Here is a 13,332-nt window from a genome sequence, read left to right on the forward strand (position 1 = left end):
CAGCCACCTGAGTAGCTGGGACTACAGGCACGTGCCACCATGCCCAGCTAATTTTTGTATTTTTTTAGTAGAGACAGGGTTTCACCATGTTGGCCAGGATGGTCTCGATCTCTTGACCTCGTGATCCACCCGCCTTGGCCTCCCAAAGTGCTGGGATTATAGGCATGAGCCACTGTGCCTGGCCAAAGTTTTAGTATTTTATTGTTAAAATGAGAGTGATTATAACCCTTGCTTTACTGCCTCCAAAGATTATTGAGGGATCAAATGCATTGATAAATAAGATAAAGCACTAGACAAATATAAGGAATGCTTGTCGGCTTCACGGGGGAAGACTATTGTATTGCTGGCTACTGAAATACAGTAGCTTTAGAAACACCCTCTTGGGTTCCCTTATTGTCAGATTTGTTCTCAAATAATCAGAATAAACTTGGAGATTTCCTACCACAAAAGCTAAAACTACAGGGCAAATTTGCCCTTTGAATGGACCTATGTGAATTACAAATTTCTATAAGAGAGATCATAGAGCAGATTCAAATCATAAGTGAAAAATAATTGTTGCAATAGTGGTTCTAACTGTACTAGTAAATATTGATTTTTCTGTTAGTAGATCAATCATGAAATGAATTCTAAATATAGAAGGCTAGATTAAAAATTAGGACTGAGAATGTGAAAATGTCTATGTGTAAAAATTAACTTCAAGAGAAACCTTGCTTTGGCCAAAAGAAATACTGCTGTTTCTGTCAGGAATGTTCTGTCATTTAATCAAGTTTCCTGCCTGGCCAGATAATTTTGGAAATTTTAGACTTTTAAAATAATAAGTCAGTTTAGAAAACTGGTTACATGGATAGATTTCAAGTCAGACTGCCTAAGCCCCAATTCCAGCTTCAATATTTAACTCTGTGGTTGTGGGCAAGGCACGTAATGTCTTTAGGCTGCCTTTTCGTCAACTATTATGGAGCTAAAGATAGAACCTACATCATAGAGTTGTTGGGGCGATTACATGAGATAATACAATTGAACACCTGGCACATAAAAAGGTGCTGAATCAATATTGACTGTTATCATCACCCCCGGGTCTACAAATTTTTATAGGGTTAGGTTTGAAATTTTTACCACAGAATTCCATCAGTAAAATACTGATAAATGTAAATCTTAACTAACTGCCTTGGAGACATAGCCACCTCTCTTTTCCACTCACTGACTGTCATCTTTAGAGAACAGTCCAAAGCATGCATCTTTCTGTTCTAGTTGTCGTGAGCTCTTTATTTTGACATTGAACTATACCTCCTATAGTCTGAAGGAGAAAGAAGTAGGTCTCATGCTGGACACCTTCTAGATGTTACCTTCTCCGAATTGTATAGCCAAGTATTTAAGGCAGTTATGATCACCTCCTTCTTAGAAAAGCCTAGGAAAGGTTACCGCAGTACTTGGCACAGAATAGAAACTAAATAAATGCCTTGTTGAGGGATTGACAGAATGGCTGGATAAGTGACTCAACTAAGACCACTTATCTCGTGAGTGTACCTACTCCCCTGCTTGTTTTGAAGACAGGGAAATTCCGGCTCAGGAAATTTAGGAAACGTGATTAAGCTGCCAGTAGCTAGTAACAGAGGCAAGAATTGCACATCTGATTTTCTTTACACGATGTTATATCTAACTTTGTTCAAAAGATACCATGTATCATACTCTAAACTGCAAAGCAGTGTTATTTTTGTTTTGTTTGGTGGTGGTGGTGGTGGTGGTGGTATTTTTGTTTTGTTTTTGCTGCTTTTCCTGAAATGGGAAGTTGTTATCAAAAAGTTACTGTCATGACTATGTGTGTAGATGTTATTAGTGTCGTGAAGGTTGGGAACAGGGTATATGGTGCCCGACTCACAGCCCCTCTCAACCTAATATTGAAGTTGCAGTTTCCTAGAATGTAGCTCCTGGGCCATTTACCACTAGCCACCACTGCACTCTAATACCCCAGGACAAGCTGCTCCTTGTGGAACACAGAAGCACAGAGTTCTCGTTACAGCAGTGGTTCTCACACACACCTTCCCGGCGGGAAGCTAAAGTTGAAGGATACACATCATCACCTGTCCTGATTCCCACCTGTGGTAGATCATGACTTTCACTAAGATCCCCTGAGGCTTGTGGGTTGGAGAAGTGATACTGGACTGGCCTTTCCTCTTTAGCTGCAGGCGTTAATGGGTTCTGCTCCTAAACAATACCTCTAACGTCAGAGTTGTGATTGAATAATATACAGAGAAATATGTGCTGATTGAGGAAATGGGCTTTACAAGTCAGACCTGGTTCCAATCTCAGCCCCACCACATTCCACCTTTGAGGCTTTGGTTGGGTGATGAAACCTCAGGTTTCTTATTTAAAAGGAGAATAATTGGTTGATAAAACTAAATGAAAGAATGTATTGTGAAGTGTTTGGAGCAGTACTTGGCACAGACAAAAATGCATAATAATTTTCTATTTTTTGTTAGGCTCCTTCCCAATAGATGTATTTACATCAGTAAAATATGCTTGGTTTTGCAACCTTATGTGGGACTCCCCCTCCTAACTTACCACCTCAGCTGAAGGTCTAAGCTAAGCAAATAACTGTCTATAAATGAATCACATCGTGGTTAGACTTTATAACAACTTCCCCTTACAGGGAGATCACAGCCTTGACTTCATCTCATCTGGTTTGCTGCCCAGCCCTTTATCCACTCATTCCTGAACTCCTGTCCCCGACAACCTTGGGGTTTTGGCTTGTTGCGTGTTTTTTGTTTTGTTTTGTTTTTTTGTTTTTTACTTTAGCTTAATTTCTCATTTTGGACTAAGATGTTAAAATGTTTCTTAATTTGACTGTCTCTGAAAGTGTTTTATGTCTACCACCCATCCTAGTGGCAGTCTTTGATCCCTTTCTTGTTGAGAGTATTTGAGTGTGGGTGTGTATGTGTATATGTGTGCGTAGAGGGAAAAACAAGAGAGAAGGGAGCAAACATCGCAGCTACCTTTTCCCCACTATCCACATACTTGTTGAACCTGGAAACCTCTCTACAGAATCAGATATACATAAGCACAGTGACAACTACATGTGTCCTACAGTCCTGCTTTTAGATATGATAAAAACTCTTGTATTCACAAAGTTAAGTGGCAGTAACCATAGGAGACTGGATATTGCTACATTATATAAAGACAGAGTTCCAAGAAAATAGTGAGAACTCAGTTTGATGTATAATGTGATAAATGATACCTTACTTTACGTGGCTATCAGTTGACATTCTTTGTGCATTCTGTATTGCCTAAGGCTACAGCAATGCCATATGATAAATTCATCAGCAACCTAAAATAAGCCTGTTCTATCGGACTGCTTCCAATTAATATAAGTAAACCGCTTTCTCTGGCTCAATGCTACCAAAATATTTTATGAGAAAATTTAGCTGATTCTGCTCATGTATATTTTCAATGGATGGAAAGCCACTACAAACTTTTCAAACTAAAATATAAAGACAGCATTAGGGAGAATACTCTCGGTGGTGAAAAACAACATGTATTATGATGCCTTAGGAATTTCTTTTTTTCAGCCAACTCGTGGTTGAGCAGTCTGTCCCCAAACTGTTTTGCATGCAGATGAAACATGTTTGGACGATACTTGTCAGCTTTTATTCTGACAAGCAGGACAGAAATAGGCATCCCCTGGAACACTGAGCCTGACTTGACTCAATATAGAATCACCTGAGAGTTTTAACAGTTTCTCTCTTGCAATATCCTACCCCCAGACCAATGTAGTCAGAATCTTTGGAGTTGGGACCCAGGGATAGTATTTTTTTAGATTTCCCAGATGATTGCAATATACAGGTTAAGACTGAGAGTCACTGTCCTAGAATATAAGCAATTTAAGAAACAAGTTGTCCATATTACATGCCTCAATATGCCAGAGTCCATGAAATAAAAGCTTTGGTGATAAGAAAATGCCATCACCCTAGAACCTTCAGTTAACGTCATGTGTGCCTGTCACATAAAGAATGCAAACTCATTCTGCTATCTTTTTGTGCCTTCAGTGGAAGATAATTTTTGAATCAGCTTAATGGAAACTGTGCTTCAGGAAAATAACTTCAGTGGCCATATGTAGGATAAATTGGAGCAGGTTTTGTTTCTAGGAATACGTTGCCATCACTTCACTACCCTTATATAATTTTATTGATTCAACTTTTAGAACAAGACTTTTTTCAGAATATATTGAAGAATATGCTTAATGGGAATGCTGATATATCATAAAATTAGCATATAAATCTTCAGTTCATTATCATATTTAAAGGTACAATATTAACTTTGCTTGTGTCTGAAATGTCTATTATAATTCAAGTATCAAGAAAGACATGAAGACAAATGTGACCTAGCTTGATGTCTCCACATCTTTATTACTTTACATTTGATGTTGAATGATGGGCAAGTTTGGGAGTATGTCGTCTACAGTCACCATGACATCAACTTTCAAAATGGCTATGGACAGCTTTGGTTCTGCCTCAAGAATAAGCAGTGTTTGCGAAAGAGTGGCCTATTTTGTCAATTGTGTAGTGATCACAGGAAAAACATTTTTAAATAAAAAGTTTATTTTGCCATTATGAAACAAACAAATTCATATTTCCAAAAGAGAAAATAAATATGACACTGGTGCAGTGGTTCATGTCTGTGATCCTGGCACCTTGGGAGGCCAAGGTAGGAGGATTGCATGATCCCAGGAGTTCAAGACCAGCCTGGGAAGCAAAACAAGTCCCTGTCTCTACAGAAAAAAAATTTTTTAGTGGATGTAGTGGCTTACACCTGTAATCCCAGCAATTTAGTAGGTGGAGGCGGGCAGATCACCTGAGGTCAGGAGTTCAAGACCAGCCTGGCCAACATGGTGAAACCATATCTCTACTAAAAATACAAAAATTAGCAGGACATGGTGGCACGTGCCTGTAATCCCAGCTACTTGGGAGGCTGAGGCAGGAGAATTGCTTGAACCTGGGAAGCAAGGGTTGCAGTGAGCCGGGATCACGCCACTGCACTCCAGCCTGGGCAACAGAGCGAGACTCTGTCCCAAAATAAATAAATAAATAAAAATTTGCTGGGCATGGTGGTACGTGCCTGTAGTTCCAGCTACTGGTGGTGGGGGCTAAGGGAAGAGTATCGTTTGAGCCCAGGAGTTCACGAGTGTAGAGGGCCATGATTGTACTACTGCGCTGCAGCCTGGGCAACAGAGTGAGATCCTGTCTCTCAAAAAAATAATTAATTAATTTTAAAAACCTTGAAAACCCGTATCATACTATTCTACTTCCCTTGTTCAACCTGTAGATTTGCCTGGAATGCCACCCTTCACCCATGCCATCCCTAAAAATGACTTGTTTAATTTCTCACTTTTCAGATTAGCTCCATTATTAAGACTTGTGTAAAGCCTTTCTGTGGGTAAGAGGAAGTAAATCAGAGACATCAGAACAGTCAGGAAGCCATTGCAATAGCCCTTGAAAGGAAACATGATTAGGTAGTAGGCGTGTGGTGGAAAGCAGGCGTTTCCGAGACCTTGCTGAGGTTGCTATAGATGGGAGAGCGGAGGTAGAGGATAAGAATAATTGATGGCTCAATCTAGAGTCAGTACAAAGCGATGTAGAAAATAAGTAATAACATATAAACACCCTTCTTTGTTTTGTTTGGACATCTTAATTCACTGACAAATTTCTCCATAGGCCGCCAGCCCTCTGTCATTGCATCTTTTGATTGACTGTGCTCAGCATTGCCAGCAAGCTCTTCACACCATCCCTGGGTCTTTCTCTTCATTCTGAATCTTTCCCTAAAGGACATATTTTGTAAATGTTTGTTCATGTGAAAAGGGAACATTCAGGTACCTTTTCTGTTCTGCGGATATAAGGGGCTATTTTTATTTTTTGTTCCTTGCTCTTTTTCTGTACTTGTGATTCAAAGGTGCCAGACTGATTTCCTTCAAGGCCGGTGTCCCCAGTGTATCCCAAGAATAGAAAAAGTAATGAGAGGCAGCAGAGCTGGCCGTGTTTGAGTCCAGCATATTAGGCTGTCCCACTCTGGAGGAATATTCTCCAAGGCATCAAATAGAAGATTGCTTCTTAGGAATACTGTCCATCTGTTCTCATAGCTGGGAAGACAAACCATGAGATGCCATCACACAGCCACTGCAGTGTTTTGGTATTCAAGCCACAGTTACTCATTCTCTCTGTGAGGGAAAACTAGAATGTTTTACGCTCTTCCACCTTTACCTATCAAAATTCCATCCTTGAAGTTTGGGCTCAAATGCTTCTTTCTCCACAAAACCTTTCCTGAGCCCCTCTGAATGTGGTTTTCCTCCCACATTCCATAACACTTTCTTCTAAGAGGTGTTACATGCTTTGCCATGTGACTATTGCATGTAGGTAGTCTTGACTGTGAGAGGCAATGACCTTGTCTAATTCATTTTTGTTTATCACCCAGAAGCAGAACATGGTTGTGGGCCAGAGTAGATACTTGAGGTTGAATAGATTGACCATATCAAAGTTTATCTTTTCAGCCTGACCTTTAAGGCTTTGCTCTAGCTGTTCCCTCTAAATCAGTGATTGAAGTTTGCTCCCAGATCACCGCAACCTCCGCCTCCTGGGTTCAGGCAATTCTGCCTCAGCCTCCTGAGTAGCTGGGATTACAGGCATGCACCACCATGCCCAGCTATTTTTGTATTTTTAGTAGAGACGGAGTTTCACCATGTTGACCAAGATGGTCTCGATCTCTTGACCTTGTGATCCACCCACCTCGGCCTCCCAAACTTTCCATAAGCCATGTAGGCTCAGGTTCTTGGATTCCAGATATTACACTTCAGGCATCATAGTCTGAATCAAAATTGCTACTTCTAGCTGCTTAGTAGACTGCCATGACCAACAGTTTAATATTTAATGTCAACTGCTTTGGGAAGGGGTAAAGTGTGGTCCACAGATCCCTCGTGGCCCCTCGTGCCTATGTCATGAATCCACTTGACACCTAGAAAGGGAAAGAGTAATATAGAAAAATAACTTTGTGGACCTGACTCCATTTAACAAATGTGAAATATAAAATTACAGCTTTCACAGGAATCTAATATGCTTTTTTTTTTTGAGACGGAGTTTCGCTCTTGTTACCCAGGCTGGAGTGCAATGGCGCAATCTCGGCTCACCGCAACCTCTGCCTCCTGGGTTCAGGCAGTTCTGCCTCAGCCTCCTGAGTAGCTGGGATTACAGGCACGCACCACCATGCCCAGCTAATTTTTTGTATTTTTAGTAGAGACGGAGTTTCACCATGTTGACCAAGATGGTCTCGATCTCTTGACCTAGTGATCCACCCACCTCGGCCTCCCAAAGTGCTGGGATTACAGGCGTGAGCCACTGCACCTGGCCTCTAGTATGCTTTTAATAATCGTATGGATTGGCAATTCATTTACTCCTAATTCCCAATTCATTTTTTGTAATGAAATGTTGTCAGGTGGCATGAAGCTGATAGAATTTAAGCATCATTTTCAAACATAGCACAGTTTTGTGTGTGTGGTTTGTTTTTTTTTCTTTCTTCAGAATAATTACAAAAATAGTGTCATATGAAACAGCTTTGTTATTGTTGGCAGGAAGGTCCAAAATGTAAAACCATCTTTTATCTCATGATAAAAACAGGTACAAGTTCACATTTAAAGCCTGCCACAAACAAACGCTATACACGATTTTTTCATCAAATATCAAGACTTTTAATAATATCAACTGTAGTAGTGGCTCTCAGTTTCCAATACTTTAACTCTTTTTCCAGCACTTTTGGGGTTTGTTGTTATTGTTGTTGTTTTTGAGACAGAGTATTGCTCTGTCACCCAGGCTGGAGTGCAGTGACACAACCTCAGCTCGCGGCAACCTCTGCCTCCCAGGTTCGAGCAATTCTCCTGCCTCATCCTTCCGAGTAGCTGGGTAAGCTACAGGCAGGCACTACCATGCTCAGCTAGTTTTTGTATTTTTCATAGAGACAGGGTTTCACCATGTTAACCAGGCTGGTTTTGAACTCCTGACCTCAGGTGATCTGCCACCTCAGCCTCGTAAAATACTGGGATTCCAGGCATGAGCCACTGCACCTGGCCTTCATATTTCTTATTCCTTAGGAAAAAAACAAACAACTAAGATGCATACTTTGGGTTATATTTAAAGACACATTCAAATCCCACACGATGATATAAAGAGATACTTTCCAGCACCACAACTGGAGAGAATTAGACATAAATTTACCCTTTTTCTCTCAAGTTGAAACATCTAGCCCTCTCATGTTTGAGTGTGAAATGGTTGTCAATCCAATACGATGGAGCGCTGAAAGCAGTCTTCAGTGAGAAGTCTCTCCATAATGCTCCCTAAGGTCAGAGCTGTATTAATCCAGATGCACAGAACTGGTAATAGGCAATATAGCATTGTGGTTAAGAGCATGGACGCTGAGGCTAGACTGCTCAGACTGGGGGTTAGTTAGCCATTTCTGCGACTCTGTTTCCTCATCTGTAAATAGGCATAACAACAGTACCTGCATATAGATTGTTGTGAATATGAAACGAGTTAATATATCTAAAGCCACTAGAAAAACATCTGACATGTGAGAAGCTCTATGTTTGCTATACCTCACCTATCAAAGCCTACAGCTTCTGGCTGACATTCCCAATGTTCTGTAATTAATAGATAGGACTTTCTTTAACTTAACAGAAACAAAGACTGAGAAGGGAAACTAGATGTAGGCATGACGTCTGGCTCAAGATTCCCATGATGAAGCCAGATAGAGATACGGATGGCAACCAGTATAATGCCTCTCACTGACATAAATATTTGTTTCAAAGTATATTTTATTGTTATCATTTAAAGCTTTCTGCAAATTTTAAAAACTGAAACCTGATGTCCATATGTAGGCCAGATGCCACATTAATCAATTTAAGAATGCTGGAGCTATGCAGAATATTGCATGAACAATGAGAACCACAGCCCTGGGAGACTCGAAACCCTACAATATATGAAACTATTGCAGCATGTGGGGATGTTCAAGGGAATAACAGACATGGAAGCAGTGCTCACTGAATTTTGATATCTTAAAGGGTGTCAAGTCCAAGAGAGATACTTGTTTCACGAGGTCTCAGAAGACAGAACTAGAACAATGGGGTAAGCAGTTAGAATGAGGAAGCATTATGGCTCAGTAGGAGAAAGAACATTTTAGCCATCAAAGCGATCTAGAAATTAAAGGACTGCCTTGCAATCTGCCTGTCGTGGAGGACTGGCTGCAGAGGTTTTACAAACAGGGCTTTTGTGAAAGGAACTAAAATTTGAGTTTGGACCCAATTATCTTATATTCTAACTGGGTGCGTAGAATCTCCAAGAAGAAAGGCTTTTCTGTACTGTTTTCTAGACTGTGCCTTCCACTCCAAACATCCTGAGTCATGTTCCTTTTATACTTGCGTATGAGATTAGAGTGAGAGCATGGGCCTCAAAGCCAGAGACTGGGTTCTACTGTTCCTTTCTGTAAGAACTTAGACTAGGAGACACAATCTCTTCAACTGATTAATGTAAAATCCCCACCATGCCAATCTTGTAGAGGATTGGGGTGCCTGTGCCGGTGACCTTGCTAGTGTTAATGACGGGAGGACTGGGGGTTCTATTGCTGCTGACGTGATGAATCTGCTCTCTCCTCCACTTCGGCTTTAGCAGGACTAAAGTGTTCTTAAGTGCATTCTTATCAAACCTTTTTTGTTCAGGCCGCTGTGCTCGCTGTGGAGAAAACGTCGTTGGAGAAGGTACAGGATGCACTGCCATGGACCAGGTCTTCCACGTGGATTGTTTTACCTGCATCATCTGCAACAACAAGCTCCGAGGGCAGCCGTTCTATGCTGTGGAGAAGAAAGCATACTGCGAGCCCTGCTACATTGTAAGTTCCAGATTTGTTTCTCAAGTGCTTTGCAAAGATGTGTTCTGTGGCTGAATGACAGTCACTCCAGATAGAATATAGCCATCAAATCTTTACTTCTTCCTAGACTTCAAAGTGTGTGTGTGTGTGTGTGTGTGTGTGTGTGCAAATTGGTATATGTAATTTTTTCTGCATATCCCCCATTCATATGAGGTTAGAAAGGTGTATTAGGGTGGGGCTGCCGTTTAGAAGATCATCAGCCTGTGGCTTTTAAGCATGTTTATACAAGCTAAAATTTTCTTCCTTGAATCATCAGAAATCTTCCCAAGTAGCTGAGTCACACCTCGTATAAGATCTTACCCTGCCCTTCAAGTCCCAGTATTTTCAGGGAAACTTTACAGAATTTCTGGACTTGTCAGTCCTCCTCCAGAATACTGGACTCTTTGAGTCACCTTTATCTACCAAAATGTTTCTTAACCCTCTTATTGAGCAGGTTTTTAATGATGCAAACAGAGGAACTGTTTATTATAAAGCACCTTAAAGAGAAACGAACAGTAATGCTGAATCAGCTTATCATTGTTTTCCTTTATTACAGAACACAAAACTATATCTTAATAATATACCTGGGTAACTAAAAAACTCTCAGTCATGTTACCTTAGTGTTTTGCAGTGCTGCTTACTTAATCTACCTCTTAAACTATCCTCTGATAGGGTAATTTGATGAATAGAAACTTTTATCATCTAATGCAAATTTCTTTGCTATTCTTCAGCATGATTTTAATCTTTGTTTAACACATGTTGATGGGAAAAGTAGTGTGATTGTTTGTTTGTTTTGCAAACCCACAAAACAGTCATGGTTTGGCCCTCAGTGCCCCGGGATTTCAACAGAAAATAAACCTTGGGTACAGGGTATTGGGAGTCATACTTTGCTTTGCAAAGTTCATGTTTATTGAAGAAGTTTTTGGCCTGGGTAGTATTTTCCTATAACTTGGCAGTTGTAACTCATTGTAACCTTGGGGTCTATAGCACAGATCTGAAAGTTCATCAAGAATAAGGCTTTGCAGGATTCAGTATGGTTCTCTTAGGTTCAATTTTATTTCATTTTATTTCAAAAGGTGACTGAAACACATGTAAAGCCATACAATGATAGAGCTGGGAAAAAAAACCTTAAAATAATTTGCCTAATTACTCTCTTCAGCAATGAGAATGCCAAGACATCCAGAGGAGGAAAGTGACTTCATATGACCTATCATTAGTGTCAGAACCAAGGCTACATTCAGTTATTCACACTCCAGAGTCTTATATTCTTTGCAGATGCTACATGGTTTTAATTTTCCTAAACATAAAAATAAAGTAATGCCATTGATCTGGAAGGAGAGATTATGCATAAGAGTAAGTCTAGTAAACAAGAGATTAAAATCTTTATTGAAAAAGAAAGGTATTACATAATTCCTTGCCTTTCTAAGCAGACTAAACAGAGTGTCATTCACAATGAGTTGGGACCACGTCTGTGAAATTATTTGTTGCCATGCCCCCTAAGGTAGTGATGTTGGCAGAGTGTGTGGAGGCACCCAGTGGCATCTTTACACCAAGCAAAACAAACTGTTATGGTTTTTTTTATAGCTCTTTTGTATGTTTTTTGTCCTTTTTGACTCCATTGTTGATTTTCGCTATTTTAATGATGCTCCTGTGGCAGTCTTCTTTAGCTCTAGTTAGCTAGAAATCATACAGTATTGGGAAATAACGCAATAGGGTGGGAAGAACATGAGTTTGAATTTGGTTCCATCACTTAATGCTTCATCTCCTTGGGAAAGTTATTTACTCCAAGTATCAGTTTCCTCATCTATAAAATGGGGATGATGGCAGTTATTTTCCCCAAAGGCTCATGAAGAAGAAATGAGATGATCCTTGTAAAGCACACTTGGCCTCTTCAGGAAAAGTAGTGGAATAAATGCTATTCTGGGATTAACTTTAATATAAAGTTTCTGGACCTGTTTAATATTTCTGAATGTGGGAACCTTACCTGTGCAATGAAATTCACTGGCCTTAAAGAAATTATAACCTTTCAGACATACTCCTCTCCCATTTTTAAATGTTTGCTTCCTTTTCTGAGTGTGTAATAAGACTGGAGAATGTCTAATCTGACTAAATAATAGGTTTCTATGGTGTGTGGGCTCAAGTTTCTATCTCCATTCCAGGCATAGGATGGGTCTCTGTGATTCTGTAGGATGCCAGCCCTTTATTCTTTGGTTTGCTGTTACTATACTATGCTTATGACAAGGAAAACTATCTGGGAGATATTTAATCACATACTTGGAAGAGCTGAGTGAATTCAAATAATGGAAATTCTAACCATTTTTTTTTTTTTTACTTCTTTTCCTCATAAAACATTTAATCACAGTTTTCCTTTAATGAGATCTATTTGTGGTGACTCTAAAATGTAATTTAATTCTTATGAGAATTTTCAGTTAAGCTTTACTCAAAGACCCTTGTTCAGTATTGATTTGAGTTCAGCATAGCCCTGAAGCCCTCAGATGGATGTATCAGAACTTTAATTTCTTCTGAACTTTTTAAGTCCAATAAGCTGCATACTAGAAGTGTAAAGAGGTTGAGGAAACTGAACAAATAAAATAAAACAAATTTGCCTTGAAGATCGAGTTTGCAGTAAGGAGAATCCTCGAACTGTGTGTCTCTCTTGAAACCAAAGACCTTAGAATAGGAAGCATTTTCTATGTGATCCAGCAAAATTGCCTTTGGTTACACTGTTGAAAACGGATGTCTAAAAGGTATTTTATACAAACCAGAGCAAGCCTAGCTGTTGGCCATCACTCAGTGTGGCTGTTTTTCTTTTTTTCATTATTGATGGAATGAGATTTATTAAGACATTGGCTTACTGTATAAGGACCACCATGTTTGATACTCTGGGTTCAGAAATGAGACCAGTCTAGTATAAATTAAATTTACTTCTGCCTAAGTTGGTTGTTGATCAACTTAGGATCCCATTTAAATTACATATTTACATGATATTGAGGGAAAATGCACCAATAATGCCTTCAGCTTTGGTTCAGTGACTTTTAATATTTTCCTGTGGTTTATTGAGTTTGTTCTTAATCCTTGTGCTTAAGTAGGTATGAATAAACTAGTTTGATTCAGTCAAGCATTGTAATTCTCTTTAATCATTTGACATATTTTGTTTTCTATTTTTTATTAACCTAATACCAATGTTCATAACACACTTCATTTTAAAACCGTTTGCCAGTCAAAAGGTATTGTGTTTTCCAAACTTTTAGAATTATATATAACATGCCTATAGATAGTTGAATGAAATTTTTATTTTTTATTTTGAATCATATCCTTAGCATAAATTATTTGATTTATATTACCAAATCAAATTTAATCTGGAGGACTTCTGCATTGCCTTGCTAGATTTCTTTCGAA

The 13,332-nt window shown here is 39.4% G+C and overlaps 1 protein-coding gene across 26 annotated transcripts in view; it reads left to right on the forward strand.

Moving 5' to 3' along the window:
* The window catches only part of LPP (LIM domain containing preferred translocation partner in lipoma), a 745,086-nt gene that overhangs the window by 606,077 nt on the left and 125,677 nt on the right, over positions 1 to 13,332 (forward strand). For all 26 annotated transcript variants that reach the window (XM_035276043.3, XM_078350484.1, XM_078350478.1 and 23 more), the window contains one exon: positions 9,746 to 9,915. In XM_035276043.3, coding sequence (XP_035131934.1) covers positions 9,746 to 9,915 — 170 coding nt within the window. The remainder of the gene's footprint in view (positions 1 to 9,745; positions 9,916 to 13,332) is intronic.

This window comes from Callithrix jacchus, chromosome 15 (genome assembly GCF_049354715.1).
Source record: "Callithrix jacchus isolate 240 chromosome 15, calJac240_pri, whole genome shotgun sequence".
NCBI lineage: Eukaryota > Metazoa > Chordata > Mammalia > Primates > Cebidae > Callithrix > Callithrix jacchus.